The sequence below is a fragment of the Humulus lupulus genome, chromosome 9 (assembly GCF_963169125.1).
Source record: "Humulus lupulus chromosome 9, drHumLupu1.1, whole genome shotgun sequence".
In the NCBI taxonomy this organism is placed as follows: Eukaryota; Viridiplantae; Streptophyta; class Magnoliopsida; order Rosales; family Cannabaceae; genus Humulus; species Humulus lupulus.
Genome location: NC_084801.1, coordinates 4659856 through 4679058, shown reverse-complemented (window position 1 = coordinate 4679058; position 19203 = coordinate 4659856). Strand labels below are relative to the sequence as shown.

The 19203-nt window shown below is 35.0% G+C and overlaps 2 protein-coding genes across 3 annotated transcripts; both read left to right on the top strand.

Moving 5' to 3' along the window:
* Window positions 1-4109: 4109 nt before the first annotated feature.
* Window positions 4110-5267, top strand: LOC133799301 (F-box protein At3g07870-like). Its single transcript, XM_062237320.1, has one exon. It carries the CDS (start codon window positions 4110-4112, stop codon window positions 5265-5267), a length of 1158 nt encoding a protein of 385 aa, XP_062093304.1.
* Window positions 5268-9118: 3851 nt separating this feature from the next.
* Window positions 9119-14939, top strand: LOC133800938 (DEAD-box ATP-dependent RNA helicase 46-like). 2 transcript variants are annotated; one of them, XM_062239052.1, is made up of 8 exons: window positions 9119-9266; window positions 9675-10842; window positions 10920-11135; window positions 11434-11502; window positions 12091-12360; window positions 12460-12810; window positions 13006-13283; window positions 13431-14939. In XM_062239052.1, the coding sequence occupies exons 2-8, from the start codon at window positions 9697-9699 to the stop codon at window positions 14476-14478; spliced, it is 3378 nt and encodes a 1125-aa protein (XP_062095036.1). In that variant the 5' UTR covers window positions 9119-9266; window positions 9675-9696; the 3' UTR covers window positions 14479-14939. The 2 variants fall into 2 exon arrangements, with proteins under 2 accessions (XP_062095036.1, XP_062095037.1); XM_062239053.1 differs by having other exon boundaries at window positions 9153-9266; window positions 9666-10842.
* Window positions 14940-19203: the final 4264 nt, after the last annotated feature.

The window sequence follows — 19203 nt, the reverse complement described above, 5'->3', positions numbered from 1 at the left end:
AAGTAAATGACAAAAACCTAATATGTGGGACGATGACTTTGAATTATCGGTAGCATATGGTTCGCCCAGTGTTGTTGCATTTCATTAATCTGTGCTTGTGTATATGGCGTAGTGTTTAGCTACAAAAAATACAAAGTAAAATATATTAGTTAATCAATTATTTGATTATATATACTTTAATAATAAATAAATTATTAACTTTGTATAAATTTATATACATACCTCTTTCTTCAAGTAACGTCCAGGTCGTGAATGTTCAATGTAATCCTTGAACATTCTCATCACATAATATCCACATGCCACATTGTCTGGTTGATGCAGACACTAATATTTAAATAAAATATCAAGCAATTAATATAAAAAAATATCAGTAAAATTCAAGTATAATTAAAGTCGTGGTTACTTACTTTCGGTTGCACAATTTGTATATTATTTGGAATCTCGGGAGGTTTTGGTAGACTGGTCAGAAAAAGGTTGAAAGCATTGACTATTACTGCCACAATTTCTTCACGGTTTTCCAGTTCTGAGTTCACCGGATCACAACAACAAACGTAATATGCATATGGGGCCAATATAATCAACATCCAATGATCACTGCACAAGAAAAACAATACTTGGTATAAGTCTCCAACGCAAATGTTATAAGGACTAAGTATCTGGCAGTAACAAATTTTTGAACTTACCCATGGTTCCAGGGGACAATCATAAGTTGCTCACTTGATCTTAATTGACGACAGCGCTTGAACAGACCTTGAACACGCTCTTCAAATGAACTTCCTTTAGTGGCAACAACATTAGGATTGACAAATAAAAACTTATTTTGGCACCCTTGTTCTACCAAAAAATTGTATAACAACCTATTAAAAAAAGAGTAGTAGTCAAAAATATAATTTAGGAAATTTGTTGTTAAAATAAATCAATAATGTGCGTCATCAATCATATCATCTAATGCATCACAATTCTCCTCTACTATATTCCTCCTTACTTCATTGGGTCTACTTGGTGGAGTTGGCGCGACATGCATTCTCTCCCCATGCATATACCAAACCGTGTAACTTTTGTCGATTCCATTGAAAAATAAGTGTTGTTTGATCTTACTAAGATCCATTTTCCTTACATTTCCACACTTAATACATGGGCAACGAGTAAATTTTAGGTCTTTCACATTCTCCGAACAAAATCTTAAGAATAAATCGACCCCGTTTTTATATTCCACGGATAACCTATTCGCTGACATCCATTTTCTATCCATATCTTCTCCTATGTCTATGAAAAATTAAACAATAAAAACTACATAAGCATATGGCCGAGCGTATGAAAAATTGGACAGCATTTCTTCTATATTAGTAACCTAGCCATCAGTCAATCTTATCAAATCCAATCAAATAAGCACAACACAATTCAAATATAATAATAGAATACATAATTCTAGACAAAATCGGACAGCATTTCCCCTATAATATTGATCTAACCATCTGTTAACAACAAATCAAACAATTCAAACAGCACACAATAAGTTTCTTCCTTATAGCTCCACAGCACACAAACAAATTTTCCAGAACCTACTTCACTAAAACACACAGTTCTCAACCTTCTGTTATCACCGCAACACACAATTTTAATCTCAGAACCTACTTCACTATGAATGAATATTTAAGATATTCAAACTCCTCTAACAAAAATTTAATAATACTAAAACGAGAGATAAGATAATGTACGTACCTCTTGCAATTAATAGTCCTAGCTAGAAAATTTACTTCACTTTGCAATGCACTTTGCTATTAAATTCACAACCAACAAAATTGAATTAATTAATTAATAAATAAAACATAATATATATAATTAACCTACTTCAATGTTAATAAAATAATTAAAATATAAATACAAATATATAATTTTTGAATAATATAATAATATAAATAAAAAAAATCATATTCATATATACTTGAATTACTTATTTCTATACATGCAATTTAGTATGTAAATTAAAATTAAATTATTTTCCTTATTTTAGACACATATATATACTTAATCAACCTAAAAATTTAATTAAAAAAAATCTACAATTTTCGAATTAAATTGTAAAAAAAAATAAAAAAAATAGTAAATAACATGGTATAACTATTAAATCTCAATTGTGTATCTCAAATCTTCATTAAAATCATTTTTCAAACTTTTAAAAAATATTTATAATAAACTCACAAATCATAAAAAAAATACACAAAAATAATTATTTCTATCATTCTAACTATAATGCATTGTTTTAATAATGAAATCATATCTCAAATCTTCTTCAAATCAAGCAAATATTACCCAAAACCGCAACCCACAATACCCTAAAATCTCAATATTAACCCTTATAATTAAAGAAAATAAATAAAAATATATAATCATAACTATTATACATTAATTAAAATGAACAAACATACCTAAAATTAATTTTTGGATGAGAAAATCGGCCAAAATCGGTATCAATTTCGCCCAAAATTACCCACAATACCCAAAATCGCAACCCACAAAATACCCTAAAATCACAATATTAACCTATTATAGTTAAAGAAAATAAATAATAGTACATTATCCTAACTATTAAACATGAATTAAACTTAAAAACTTACCTCAAATCAATTTTCGGAGGAGGAAAACGGAAGAAAAATCGCCCAAAATCGCCAAGGAAATGTCCAGAAATCGCCTCTGGTTTCGTCTGGTTGGTGATGGCTCGGGGAAGGTGATATATAGGGGAGGCTTCCAACGTCTTCCCTGGGTAGACGTGTACACATCCAACGTCTCCCCTGGGAAGACGTGTACACTTCCAACGTCTCCCCTGGGAAGACGTCCGATGTGTACACGTCTTCCCAGGGGAGACGTTGGATGTGTACACGTCTACCCAAGGGAGACGTTAGAGGGCTCCCATTGTCAGATTTAATTATTATTTTTTTCGACTTTTTAATTTATAACAAATAACGTCTCCCACCACTTTTAATGACTTACCTTGGTAGTCATCGACAAGAACTTTTAATGACTTACACCATTAGACTTTAAATATCCCTGAATACTTTTAATGACTTACACCATTGGTGTAAGTCATTATAGAGATCATTATAGAGAGTCATTAAAAGTGAAAATTGTTGTAGTGTGAAACAAAAAAGAGAAGACGATACTTTTATACATATATATATATATAGACCCGGACACAATTACCCTTTTATACACTTTTACCCTTAATTCAAATCATTATGCTGATATGATTTTTAATTAAATATATATATATATTATGGACTTTAAAAACAAAAAACTTGAATGACAATACCTAATCAAAACAAATTTAATTTGAAATAACAGAAAAATAAATATCCATTCGATTTACATATCACACGTGCATAATCTGCTTTTGATATTTCTTATATAATTAATTTAATTTGTTTTCAAATTCTAAAAAGCATAACAACTATCGTTGTTCATTGAGCCAATGTATTGCTTTTGATATTTCTTATATAATTAAATTAATTTGTTTTCAAACTTCAAAAAGCATAACAACTATTTAATTTTATTCCTTTTTGAATTAAACTCTCAAAGCCTCAATATACGGAGAGTTCAGTGTTCTTCTTTCAGATCTTTTTAATACATAAATAAAATGGAAATTATATATAATCCTTTATTTAAACAACTAAAGTGAAGTGAAGTATCACCAAATAAATTCTCATTATCCGATAAATCTCGCAAATATACTAAATTACTAAAATACTCGTAAGTTCACCCCGAGCCGAATATTTGACTCATTGTAACTAAACCTCTCACTTGCTGACTAAGTCTCGTGCCGACTATCTCAATCATGAAATATATATATTTACAAATATACTCTCAATTGATCAAAATTACGAAAATATCCTTCTAATAAAAAAACAAAACCACATACATACCTAACACATGCTATAATAATGGTATCATAATATATAACTCACTATACGGAGAGCTCAAAGCCTCAATATACGGAGAGTTGAGTTTTCTTCTTTTAGATTTTTTTAATAATAAAATAGAATGGAAATTATATATAATCTTTTATTTATTCAAATAGCAAAAAATTAAGAGAGATCGATCGAATTTGCAGCATGGAAGATGATGATGAAGCAGTAGGAGTGGCACTAGTGCCTTATCTAAACGATGATTTGATTATGAACATTTTGTCGAGGTTTCATGAAGTGAAGTGGCTCATTCGATTCAAGTGCGTCTGCAAATCATGGTATTCCCTCATAAGCTCATCTACTTTCGTTGACATGCATCTTCTTCGAACTAATAATAATAATAATAACACCAATCAAGGCAGATATCTTCTTTACTTTGCTAAAGATAACACTTGTCGTACACTACTTTCACTCTTCTTCTTCAATTATCATATCATAAAAATCTATTCGAGTATGCGATTTGACGATGCAAAACTTGTTGGGGTTTGTAATGGATTGTTGTGTCTTGTTACGGACGATTACCACAAAAATTTTCATTTCCATCTAGTGAATCCAGCTACTAAGCAATCTAGGGTTTTGGAAAAACCAAACATTGTCATTCCCATCGGGATTTCTTCTTATGGATTTGCTTTCGATTCAAAGGCTAACGATTACAAAGTGGTTTGGGTTACCAGCAATTATGAGAAATCGAAATTGTTGGTGTTGGTGTTGGCATTGAAAACTAAGTGTTGGAGAACGGTTTCAATGAAGAAAAAGTTCGAATTTGTCGACCACTGTAGCAACACTGTCGTTGAAAACACACTCCATTGGATTGGAAGAACACCCCAACAAGAGCACGATTATGACTACTCATCGAAGAAAACAACATTAATAACCATCGTTGCATTTGATCTCGTCGATGAAATATTTCGTGACTTTAAAATTCCAGAAGACATTAGCGATCAGAAAAAGTGCTACGATCATCATTGCTTCGTGTTCAAAGGTAACCTTTGTGTGAGTGTGGCGCCAAAGTTTGGATTTTGTATTGGCGATGAGATTCAAGTGTGGGTTATGAAACAATATGGAGTTGAGGAATCTTGGTCTAAGGACTATTGTTTTTCAGGGACATTTCTAAATTTTAGTTTGCCTACATTGCTCTACCATAATAGGATTGGCATTAGATTTGATTATGAATGGAATAATTTGAGGAACAGAAAAGACCTTTCATATTTCTTTAATGAGGAAATTATCTCTGAAAATTTGAAGCTGCATCCTTTGTATGGAAGGTGCTTTATAGATTATAGAGAGAGTCTTGTTCAAGTTTAATTCACCATAAACAAAAATATTCTAGTACTTATTAGTTTAGTTTTTTTTTTTTTAATTTTCTTTTGGCCATGTATAAATTAGCTAAGATTTCTTTAGAAGGGTTTTGTGCAGATTTTTTTTATTTTTATTTTTTCATTTTCAATTTGTTAACTGATGAAAATCTTCTAGTTGAATGATCAATAATTCTATGCATTTATTCTGCTATGTATCCTTGTAGCTTACAAATTTCTTCCATTTAGATGTGCATTTATTATTTAAATTTATATAATATAAGATTCGTTACCAATAATAGTTATTTTAAGATTTAAAAAAAAATCTGATAAAAATAATACTACTAATTGGTTGAATAAATAGTGTAGCAATATGATTACATAATTATTTTCAAATTTCTTAAAATTTTAATATTTTCAAAAATTCAAAGAGTATTATTGAACTAAACAATAACTAAAAATATCTTATTAAAATTATTAATAATGTTTACCACTCTAAAATAAATGATGCAAAAATAAAAATAATATTTCTATTTTTGTGTTTAAAAAATTTAAAAACAAAAATTTTATCAAGTTAAGACTTAAATATACATACATACATACACCATTGACACAATTACACTTTTTACCCTCAAATTCAAATCATAAGGAATATTATTAAATCTCTACTTTTAAAAAGTTGTTTTAAAATTATCTATTAAAAAAAAAGGGACATAATCTCATAAATGCCCCCAAAGTTTCGAAATATATTTAAATTTTGGGTTTTAATGTATTAAGAATGTTTATTTTTATTTTAAAAATAACTACCTTATATAAAAAAATTGTTTTCAAATTTCAAAAAATGTTAGAATATGTCAGCCAATATAAACTCCCTTCAATTGCCTTGTCATTTTCTAATCGATACATCTTCACCATAATTGACAAATTTATATATAGTGGACATAAGTTTAAAAAAAAAATGAATCACAATACCTTATTAAAACAAATTTAATTTAAAATACAAAAATAAATTTATATCTCTACTTTAAAAAGTTGTTAGCACTCTTTTGGGGATTTTTTCAGTTTAAAATTATATATAAAAAAGAAACATAATCATAAATGCCCCCAAATTTCAAAATATTTATTAGATCTTTGTCCAATTAAATTGATAAGATATAAGGAAAAAAATAAAACCAAGTTTATTTAAAATCACAAATTCCACAAGAAATAACAAATATAACTTGGGTTTTCAGACCGGTGGGTTCAATTGATTATGGACTGTGTGCGTTCGGTGACTTATAAGATTGTTCATGGTGGAGAAATGCATGGCCCTATCATTCCGACACGTGGGATCAGGCAGGGTGATCCTTTATCACCGTATTTATTCATTATTGGGGCAGAGGGGCTATCGGGTCTCATCAGAAAAGCAGAGGAGAAAAAATGGTTACATGGATGCAAGGTGGCACGTGGGGCTCCTATGGTCTCTCATCTTCTTTTTGCTGACGACAGCTATCTTTTTTGTAAAGCAAATGTCAGGGAGGCTAGCATAGTTATGGATTTATTGGCCACTTTCGAGAGAGCTTCGGGGCAAAGGATTAATCTCCAGAAATCTTCAGTTTTCTTTAGTAAAAATACATAGCAGCAGGAGAGAGCAGATGTGCTTGGGGTCCTTAATATGATGGAAGCTAATGAGCATACTCAGTATTTGGGTTTGCCGAATATAGTAGGGAGACAAAAGAGTGCTGTGTTTGGGTTTCTAAAGGAAAGAGTCAGAAAACGGATTCAAAGCTGGCACAGTAAATTACTTTCAAGAGCAGGTAAAGAGATTCTTATCAAATCGGTTGTTCAATCCTTGCCGTCCTATGCCATGAGCGTATTTTTATTACCAGATGGTGTTTGTAAGGATATGGAGAGGTTTATGAGCCAGTTCTGGTGGCAAACATCGGCTTCAGCAAGAAGAGGGATTCACTGGAAGAATTGGGGCAAACTCACTCTTCACAAAAACAAAGGTGGCCTTGGGTTTCGAAAATTGAAGGAGTTTAATCTGGCCATGTTAGGTAAGCAGGGATGGAGGCTCCTCACAAATCCTAACTCTCTGGTGGGACGAATTTTTTCAGCTCGATATTACCCAAGGGGATCGTTTTTGGAGGCTGGTTTGGGGTCTAACCCTAGTTTCATCTGGCGGAGTGTTTTGGCGGCTCAAGATTTGGTTCGGCGAGGGGTTCGTTGGAGGGTTGGATCGGGGAGGGATATTCCCATCTTGAATCAACCTTGGCTTCCTAACCCGAATGACCCTTTTGTCCATTCGGTTCACCCAGGTCTTCAGAATAATTATGTCTCCAGCTTAATGAAAAATAACAGGAAAGAATGGGATGAAGAAATGTTGGAGGATCTCTTTAATGATAGGGACATGACTCTTATTCGGAGCATACCTCTGAGTGAATTTGAAGACAGAGATGTGTGGTATTGGGTGAAAGAACAGTATGGGGTTTACTCAGTTAAAAGTGCATACCACTTTCTTCAAGAGCTCAATGGTCAATGGGAGATGAATGACAGCCTTAGTTTTTGGGGTAAATTTTGGAAGTTAAAAATTCCCCCAAAAATTAAGAATTTCATGTGGAGGGCTCTTAGTCATTGTTTACCCACTGCTCACAATCTGAAAATGAGATTTGTGCCTGTAGATAACATTTGTACTCTGTGTCGTGGAGGCCCTGAAACCACTTTCCACTGTCTAGTGGAGTGTCCGTTTGCTAAACAATGTCTGTCGAAGGTGGTGGCTGGCTTCTCGCAGAGGGGATTTCTAACCTTCAATAGCTGGTTTGCAGATATTTGTACTCAACACACCGCCGATATGATTGGCAAAATTTCAGCTGTTTGTTGGGCAATCTGGAAAGCCCGAAATGACCGAGTTTGGAAGGCCAAAGAAGCTGGGATAGAAAGGGTGGTGTTTCAGGCAATTACTTATCTTGATAGCTGGATGGTTGCTCAATCGAATGGAGGGGATTTTCATCAGGAGGCTCGGGAGTCTTCTGTCTCTGTTGAGCGTTGGACCAAACCAAGACAAGGAACTATTAAGATTAATTGCGATGCATCAATTTTCACGGCTGAAGGGCGATTTGGCTATGGGTGGATTGCGAGGGATCACATTGGTAATATTCTAGAGGCAGCTTTGGGCTCTAGAACTGGTAGTGTTTCTCCTCTTCTTGCTGAATCAATTGGCCTGAAGGAGGTGCTTAGCTGGATCAAAGAAAGGGAGGCGGAAGTAGTAACCTTGCATCATGTTCCTCCTCTGAGTTATGTGATTGAACTGGATTGTCTTCAGTTGGTCCAGGCGATGTGTTGTTCTTCAGAGCTGATGTCGCCTACTGGATTGATTATTTCTGATTGCAAGCGGTTACTTCATTCTTTGTCAAATGTAATTTGTTCTTTTGTTAAACGTTCAGGGAACAAGGCGGCGCATTGGTTGGCCCGCTATTCTTGTTCTACTCCTGATCGTAGATTCACTGGGGAAACTATTCCTCTTGAGTTGTATGCAATTTTGCAGACTGATAGTTATTAATACAGAGTTCTCTGGTTTTTCAAAAAAAAAAACAAATATAACTTAACTTTTTAACAAAAGAAAACGACACTAAAAAAATAATATGTATTAATATGAGATTAAAAATGTCATATATTCGATATAAATGAAAGAGCATACATAGGAGGAATATTTATGATAAAATTTGGTTGGGCCATTATCATAGCCCAAAAAGAAAAGGCAGGACTATTCCATAAAGTTGGGCCAAGATAAAAAAGCCCAAAAAAATCAATGAATGAAGGTGCATCGTACGTATGGTATACTGCCACTGCAGCTAATAGCTTTCTCCTTCGGCTTTTGCTTAACCCTAACATTGAAATAGCCCTTCGAGCGATTTGGCCGAGAAAATTTTCTCAAATTCGCAGGCTTCTTGATTCTTGATTGGAAAGGAGCTCAGATTTTAGGTTAATATCCATTCGATTTACATATCACGCATACTTAATCTGCTCAGAGGTATTTCATTTAGCACCGGGGTTTTACTCTATTTTCATATGCCTTGGTTCTTTCTTTGTGTTTTGAATTAGAATTTTTTAATTCTTGAACGATAGTTTGGATATGGTTGTTCTTTGAGCCAATGTATTGCTTTTGATATTTCTCATAATGGGTTTATCTTGATTGATGCTCGGACCATATGGTGATTGAGAAATTGTTTTAAGTTTATGATTATTCTTGTATTCTGCTAGTGGAGTTGTTATAATTTAGGATAATATTATCTATAACGTATTATTTTCCATTGGGGATGTTAGTTATTGCTCTATGTATTTGGGTTACTGTTTCTGATTGTTGGGTTCTTTAGTGTAATGTGTTATTCTGCTTAATTTGTTAAACCCCAGATGTGTCTTATTTCTCTAGCTGTTCTAGGTTTCAATAGGTGATATTGAGCATGGCAACTGCAGAGCCTGCATCGGCTTCCACTGGTCCAAGATATGCACCTGATGATCCCACACTTCCAAAACCTTGGAAGGGTTTGATAGATGGAAGCACAGGTATACTTTACTACTGGAATCCTGAAACAAATGTAACTCAATATGAGAAACCTGCCAGTGCACCTCCACCACTGCCACTTGGACCACCTCCGGCAGCAGCTCCTACGCCTAAGTTGGCTCCAATTCCAGTGGCTCATTCAGTTTCACAGCAGAATAATGGCTTAGCCCAGCATGGACAGCAAATGATGCAAGTTTCTCAGCAGCAGCAGCAGCAGCAAGGGAACCAACATGGACATTTAATGTCACAACAGGGCCAGGCCATTCAACAGCATGGTCAAGTGCAACAACATGGGCAGATGATGCAGCATCCATCTCAACAAATGCAGCATCAAATGTATCAGCAGATTCCCCAAGCTTCAGGCCATCAAATGCCCCAGCCATTGGGGCAACAAACACCACAGAGTCAAGGCTCTCAAATGGTGGCACCACCACAAACGCAGCAATATACACATCAGCCGCCACTACAGTATATGGCTTATAATCAACAAGGCATCCCTCCTCAAGGACACCAGAGTACACAGCAGCAACAAACTCAGCATGGCGTTCAAGTGCAACCATTTGCAAATCAACCAGAGTATAAGTCAGGATACTCAAAGAGGGAAGAAGATGATTTTCAAAACAGAAATCAAATTGGGTTTTCCCCTTCTCAGTTTCAGCAACCAAGTGGCTCAGGTGCTCAGAATTTTCCTTCAGGAGCTAATTCAGCTCAGATGCTACAGATGGGTGCTCATTCAGGTCAAGCACAACAGTTTAGTGGCACTTTGCACAATATGCAACAGCCTACTGCGATGGGTCAATTGCAGCCAACTGTCACCGATTCGGTTTATAATCCACATGGTGGTAGGCTACAAAATGAGAGAGACTCATCAGCAATGCATGGTCAGCATTCTAATATGCCCCCTGTTGGATTAAGAATGGGACATGAGAACAATATGCAGGGTAGAGGTGGAAACGACTATGTGTTTAGTGGTAACAAGGAGCCACCAATTGCTGGTCCTCAGCAGCCCAAGATTGCTTCCATTCCTGGGCCTAGATTTCAGCAGGTATCTTCTCATCTTGCATGGTTTTTTATCTGTTGGTTTGATTTTCCTAGCTAATGATGTTTGTATATTTCTTCCAGGACACGAGGAGCAGTGGAGTTCCATATCCAAATGTTGCTCCGAATCAGGTTCCTGCCATTAATAATGGGGCAGGGCAAGCCATGCATAGTCAGGCAACAGGTGGTCCACCATTGCCAAACAATGCTACAATGAAGCCTCCTTACTTTGGAAATACTGAAGTTACGAATTTCTCACCCGCAGAAATTTATCGTCAGCAACATGAAGTTACTGCATCGGTATGTATTTCTGCTAGCTTAGGTATTATATTGTGTTCTTCTATGATGTAAAAAGTTGAATTTTCCTCAATGGCGTTTAAATAGGATAATATAGATTCAGGCATTTTCTAACTATATTTTTGCTCGCTTTAGTATTTTAGCCATCATCTCATTTGTTGTGAGAAGTTTTGTCGATGAATACATAATATAATGAGAGAAAGATAAAGTCTATATTTTTGCCTCCATGGGTATTTAAATTGTACGTGTTATCATCATTACTAAGTACTGATAACTTGAATGTTTATATTGGAATTTTTAGGGTGACAATGTTCCTGCACCATTTGCAACATTTGAGGCTACTGGCTTTCCCCCAGAGATATTGAGAGATGTAAGTTTGTTTTGTACCATTGTTTGATGTTATGATTTTTCAAATCCAATTAAGGAAAAAGGCATAAGCTAGTATGAGATCCAAGACCTTCCTTTTACATATAATAATTGTTATGTTTCATTACATTTGAACTTATTAGTTCTCACTTGTCGCAGGTGCGATATCTGCTCCGGAGGAGGAGCATATGTCGTACGCTGCACTGCTGTTGGCACACTTACACGTGCAACAACTATTCTGATTTTTTGGAGGCTGCAAAATGAACTGTTGGAGCCTTTCTTGTGCATCATCTAGATGGGTAGTTGGCCCTTTGTCCAAATCACACCTGATGTGACTGGGATATCTTGCTTCTAGGCTCCACCTCTTATGTCTTATTTGCCCTCTTTTGTTGCCTCAAGTTGCTTCTGTAAGCAACCATATACCCATGGGCTTTTCATTTTGGATTCTCCTTGTTTTGTAGATTATTTGTTTTGGTTGTTGTTTGTCTGTTTTTGTTTCTTTGTTTGTCTCTGTTTTTGTTTCTTTCTTCTGTACCTACCAAGTATTTAACAAATTTGTAGTTGATCATTCTAGAATTGTGTTATTTCTCAGATTTATTCTGCGGGATTTTCGTCCCCCACCCCAATTCAGGCACAAACATGGCCAATTGCTCTTCAAAGTAGGGACATTGTGGCAATTGCTAAAACCGGTTCTGGAAAAACGTTGGGATATTTAATGCCTGCTTTTATGCTTCTGAGACAACGTCATAACAATGCTCAAAATGGCCCAACAGTGTTGGTTTTGGCTCCAACAAGGGAGCTTGCAACACAAATACAGGATGAGGTCATCAAATTTGGTCGATCATCAAGAGTTTCTTGCACGGTGGGTACATGTTGCCATATTTATATTATTGTTTGCAATATCAGTTGATTTTTCCTATATTGTTTTAAGATTTTAATGTGTTTTGTCTTCATGATTCAGTGCCTATATGGTGGAGCTCCTAAGGGTCCTCAGCTAAAAGAACTAGATCGTGGTGCAGATATAGTTGTTGCAACTCCTGGTCGTCTTAATGACATACTGGAAATGAAGAAGATCGATTTTGGGCAGATTTCACTGCTTGTTCTTGATGAAGCAGATAGAATGCTTGACATGGGTTTTGAACCTCAAATTCGTAAAATTGTAAATGAAATACCCCCACGCAGACAAACTCTCATGTACACAGCAACATGGCCTAAAGAAGTAAGAAAAATAGCGGGTGATCTTCTTGTCAATCCTGTCCAAGTGAATATTGGACGCGTTGATGAGCTTGCTGCAAACAAAGCTATCACACAGGTGAGGTTTTAAATCAAATCTGGATTTTTTGACTGCTTTGCCAAAATGCAACAAAGATCAGAGTAGTCTATAGGACTTTTATTCTGTAATTTTTTTTCGGTTAGCAATTCTTTTGGTGGTTGGGTTTCTGCCACTGAATTTGGTATCTAAATTGCTACTTCACAAAGTAATTTTTCTTTCTTTCTGAATTCACAGTATGTGGAAGTTGTACCACAAATGGAGAAACAACGGCGTTTAGAGCAAATCCTTAGATCTCAGGAACGAGGTTCTAAGGTAATTATTTTCTGTTCAACAAAGAGGTTGTGTGATCAGCTTGCTCGTACTATTGGACGTAACTTTGGTGCTGCTGCAATTCATGGAGACAAATCTCAAGGTGAGAGAGACTGGGTTTTAAGTCAATTCAAGAGTGGAAAATCACCAATATTAGTTGCCACAGATGTTGCTGCTCGTGGGCTTGACATCAAGGATATAAGGTTAGCTTGTGTATTTAGATTTTTAACTCTTACAATACAAATCAGTTCAACATTTCTTAACATTTTAAAATTTCTTTGAGAATCTAGTACCCTTTCAAAGATATAGTATCATTGCCAATTCATTTTGTTTGGCCTTTTGTATTGCAGGGTGGTTGTTAATTATGATTTCCCAACCGGGGTTGAGGACTATGTACACCGAATTGGAAGAACTGGGAGAGCTGGCGCCACTGGAGTGTCTTACACTTTTTTCTCCGAGCAGGACTGGAAATATGCAGCAGATTTGATCAAAGTTCTGGAGGGAGCTAACCAACATGTACCCCCTGAAGTGCGGGAGATTGCCATGCGCGGTGGGCCTGGCTTTGGCAAAGATAGGCGTTTTGATTCTGGTGGAGGGGGTCGTGGTGGCATGAGAGATGGTGGATTTGGAGGTCGTGGAGGCATGAGGGATGGCAACTTTGGTAACCATGGTGGCATGAGGGATGGTGGTTTTGGTGGCCGTGGTGGCCCCAGAGATGGTGCTATGAGCGGCTTTGGGGGGAGAGGTGATTTCTTTGGAGGCCGTGGCAACAGGGGACGGGGATTTGGAGGCCCAGGTGCTGGTAATGTTGGTTTTGGTAGGAATGAACGTGTGAACGATAGATACAATAATATGGATGCACGAGGACGTGGTGGCGGCCGTGGACGAGGACGGTTCGATAATAGAAGAGAGGTTGCTGGTAGGAGCAGCAGAGGCAGAAGTTACAGCCGTAGTCCTGAAAGGGTTAGAACATGGGGTTATAGCAGAAGCCCAAGCCGTAGTCGCAGCCGCAGCCGCAGTTGGAGCAGGAGTAGAAGCAGGAGTTATAGCAGAAGCCGCAGTCGTAGCCGGAGCTGGTCTCGCGGTCGTGGTCGGAGTAAGAGCCGCAGCCCAAGACGAAGCCGAAGTCGCAGCCACAGCCGAAATCGTGGCCATAGCCCAAGCTATGACAAATACGAGAGTACTAGGGAACGGCTCTCTGATCAAAAGGATCCTGCACCTCCAGCGGCGGACACAAAGGCTCCTACCGAGACAAAAATGTCTTCTATGTCTCCAGGTACGCAAGGCAATGCATTTTCAGAAACTGAGGCTGAGAAGAATACTGAGCCAGAGAAGCCAGTGGTAGGAGAGAACCCAGAACCACCAGAGGTACAAGCATCCCCACCAGCTGATCACTGAACTTTTAAGAACTGATGAGATGACACAATAGTTTATCCCTACTACTTGTCCTTGGCTTCAAAAATCCTTTTGTTTGTTTTCAACCTGCAATGATATGTAGCTGTCGTTGTTTAAGGCTTGGCCATCTGGATTGGGATGAACCCTGTTGCTCTACTGCTGAGTGGGGGTGATTTGGCGGCAACTGGAGTAGGTCTTCATGTTCTTGAACCCATGGGGAGAAAGTTCCAAGTTTTAAGTTCCAACCATTATTTTTTTTTCTTTTGGGTTTAGGCTTTGCAAGTTCCAAGTAGTGGGAGATTGGTGCTTTGTTTTAGGAATTTGGGATTGGAAATTGTAAAACCTCCCTAAAACCGTTTTATGTGATTACATTTTGTGACATTTTTCATTGATTATCATATTATTAGCTGAAACAATGATTATCATTTTATTAACCAAAAAAGAGCAAGTAACATTAGTACAAACTTCCCTATTGCCTCGTTTACTTTAACTCGTTAACAAACTAACCATTTTAGCCTTCAGTATTAAACTTCTTTAACACCAAAGCTGTTATTTATTTTTTTGTTTGACATGATAACAGAACACATTCCAGAGATACTGGTGGAGTTCATTGTTCTCAAGAGTTGTACAAAAAGCTGAATTAATAACACAACATTTTGAGTCTTTGTGCTAATATGAATCTTGACTTATATTTATGATCAGGGCAGCAACATTTACGTACTTTTTTTGAAATGACATAATATATGTATATATATATAGACAATTCATCTATTTTGGGGCTTTACTTTAAGCTTACTGGTGGAGTTTTTCGACCCATGAATAGTTTTTGGCACGATTTATTTTATGACGGTGTATAGTGTAGCTGTTTAGAGCATCTTACAAATTTTTAGAAAATTCCGAATAATTTACCGTACCGAAAACTATGTTCAAACATGTTGTTTTCCACGCGCATAAAAGAAAATTAATTATGCGTGACAACATGTTTGTACCTAGTTTTCGGTACTGTAAACTATTCGGAATTTTCTGAAAATTTGTAGGATGCTCTAAATAGCTACAATATACACGGTCATAAAAAAAAAGCGCGTCGAAAACTGTTCACGGGTCGAGAACACTGAGAGTCCCACCAATAGGGCTTAAAGTGAAGCTCCTGTAGGAAAATCCGCTATATATTGATAAAGTTGTTAACTTGTTCAAAAGTTACAATTTTCCTGATACAACATAGAATTTTCAGCACATATTACTTCATATCTGTTTGCAGCTTTCTCAGAAATGTTTCTCTATAAGTGCTATCTAATTTAGATATTGCATAGTCAAATCTACTAAACAATGACTGAAAACCAAAAGAGTAAAACAGAACATAAATCAGAATTTTCAAAAAAGGCCAACTTGATTTACAAATCATAGAATGGAAAATGCCTTTGGGTTCTATAATGAGAAGCCATTTATGTTGGATACAATCTCTTTTACTTTTTCCATACACTGATTAAGACCACTCCCAATAACTAATTCTTCTGTGTAATCATACACTTGAGAAAACATTGGATAAGTCAAAATAGAATCCAAGCACAAAACTTCCCTTAAAAACAAGTCCAAAATTCGATCGAATTCTGTCACATTATCATCTCCATGATTTCCATCATCATCAACTCTTTCAGCTCTCCCTTTTAAAATTCTTAAACTCCTGTACTGACTGCCCACCTGAAGCTGTTCCTCATCAACATTTTCAATCACAGAAGTTATCTTTCCCAAGAACATGGTCTCCCCCTGATGCTGCAGCAGAACCAGTAATCGAAATATGTGTTTTAAGTACCTAAACTTACTCAAATGATCCCAATCTTTTGAGGCAATAAAAAAAAACATGAGCTCAATCATTTGAGAGCAAATCAGCCTTAAAATCTCAGTGACAGTTGACTGAATCCAAATGAGTCTTTTTCTTCTATTCTCATTGAATTCGCCTTTCCTTGCGCCATTAATCCATCGAGTGTATGACACCTTCTTCCCTTCTGTTCGAGCTTTCTTCATCTCCCTTTTCCTTTCCATAACCAATTCAAGAATCTTGCTCTCCAATTCAAGCTTATTTCTCACTCTCAACCCCCTCGAAACACTCGCAGTTTCCTCCTCGAAGCGCTTGACATCTCCTCTCTGCCTCAGCCAGTTGAATTTCTCTTGCAGCTGCCATCCAGAAACATTACTCGTTGGAGCCTCTGCAATGTAATAGAACATAAACAACTCGAGCTTTCTTGACAATGTGATCGAAATTCGATCTGTGTGCATTTCTTGTTTGTTCTTGATCAGCTTGGATTCCAAGGCATTAAGCTTCTGGCTCAGATCATCTTCTTGGCTCTTCAACCTCTCCATGTCCTTCTTCAAAAGAATGAGCGTTGAGGTGTTTAGCTTGAGCTTCTCTAAGGCCTTGAATCTCAAAACCTCGACACCATCAAACTCTTTCTTATGAAGTTCTTGATCTTTCTTGAGTTCAGAAACTGCTGACTGATGATGATGATGATGATCAGCACTGTGGTCATTGTCATATCGATCAAATTTGTCTTGAAGTTTTTGAATGGACTTTTTCAGTTCTAAAGCCAATTGGTTTGTCATTTCTTCTATCTCCTCCATTGTTAAGTTGTCTTCAGGACTTAAATCCGCCATTGTTGATTCTAAGAAGAAGAAAAAAATTAATTAGAGAGAATAAGACTTGAGTTATAATTATACAATTGAAAATGGAACTCTTCAAATGCGTTTTCTACAAATATTATTATTATTATTTAATTAATTAACATAATTTTGTTATTATTGTACTTTGTCATAACAGAATCCTTTAGAGAAATACCGAACTTAACTACTTTCTTCTCTTACTTTTATGTTGTCATTTTTTGTAAGCTTAACAATCTCATTGAGTTAGATCAAGAGTCTTCATCAGACTTCAAACACAACTATAACTGAACTGATGATCTTAACCAACTCTCTTTTAACTACATATATATATATATATAAATATATATATATAACTAAAACCAAACGAGTTTTCACTAAGGCAACTTTTGCATTAATAGTAGTATGTACTAGAGTTTTTGTGGGGCCTCTAGGGAACATATTAGGTCTTTATGTATAAATGTCTCTTCTACATAAAATGTGTGGAGAAAACGAAATTTTTAGTCAAGAATATTCTAAATATTTCTTTAAAATCAAGTAAAATAGATATTTATTAATTATATTAATATAAATTTAAATTTAAATGTGATAAAATACTATTATTATAATAATATATAGTACAAAACTAGATATTTAATAATTATATTATTGTAAAATTAAATGTTATAAATATTATTTTGATAATAATAAATAATCTTGATTTTTTACTAATTATATTAATATGAATTGAAATATTATAAAATATTATTATTATAATAATACTACAAAACTAGATATTTAATAATTATATTAACATAAATTTAAATCTTATAAAATATCATTATAATAATAATAATATATAATACATAATCTTAATTTTTATTAAAAAGATTATTATTTATGTTTAAAAATGTTATCATATTATATATATATATTTAAAAAAAATCATATACAATATTTTGATTTAATTTTTTATTTATTATGTATATGTTATTATTTTATATATAATATTGTTTATTTATTTAAAATTTATATGATAATAATATAAATGTAATAAATATAATCGAAAATTTTTATAAATAAACAACATATATCTATTGTACGTTGCTTGTATCAAGATAGTTTTCTGAAGTTCCTCGGCCAATTGGGTACTGAAGCCCAAGTGGTTCACTAGCAGCCATAATGTCAAAGGCAAAAGGCCTTCTCCCATAGTGAGTTGGCAATGGCATGCATTGCAATCCATGGCTGCATATAACTCATCAAATTCCTCATTCTCATAGTTGTTGCTAAAGGATATAACTCATCTCATGTAAATGAAGGCATAATTTTTTCATAATTTATATCTTAACTTGCATTATGCGTTGTTGTTTAGTGCAAGTGAAATATCTAAACCTCATCATATTTTTCTAGCTTCTATAGTCTTTTTATTTATAAGTTGTTCTCACATATATACATATATATATATTGTCGTTTTTACATATATTATTGCTTTCCTTTTTGTTGTCGTTTTTAATAAATATTGTCCTTTTTGTTTTTATTGTCGTTTTAACATGTAACAATTGTTGTCGTTCTAACATGTATTGTTTGTTGCTTTCTATTTTTGTTGTCGTTTTTAACAAATATTGTCCTTTTCACACATACTGTCGTCATTAACAAATATTGTCGTTTTGTTCATTTTCACCACGTAATGTCGTTTTTCACAAAAGTTGTCGTTTCATTTCTTCTTCTTGTTTTTTTATTTTATTTTACTTTTCATTATATTGCTGTTCCCCACATATATCGTTGTTTTCATTTATTCTGTGGTTTTGTATTTATTTGTCGTTTTTACATATAATGTCGTTTTATACTTCTCCACATATGATCGACTGTTCATCTCTAAATATTTGAGCCATGCAAGTTGAATTCAGAATATAAAGAACAGAAGCCCAAACTCTTTGTCATAACAGAATCTTTTAGAGAAATACCGAACTTAACTACCTTCTCTAACTGTTTATATATCAGTCTTTCAAAGCTAAACAATCTCTCTCTCTCTCTCTCTCTCTCTCTCTCATTTCTTATTCTTGTTGATATTAACAATGGCAGAAAAAGTTCCAGCGT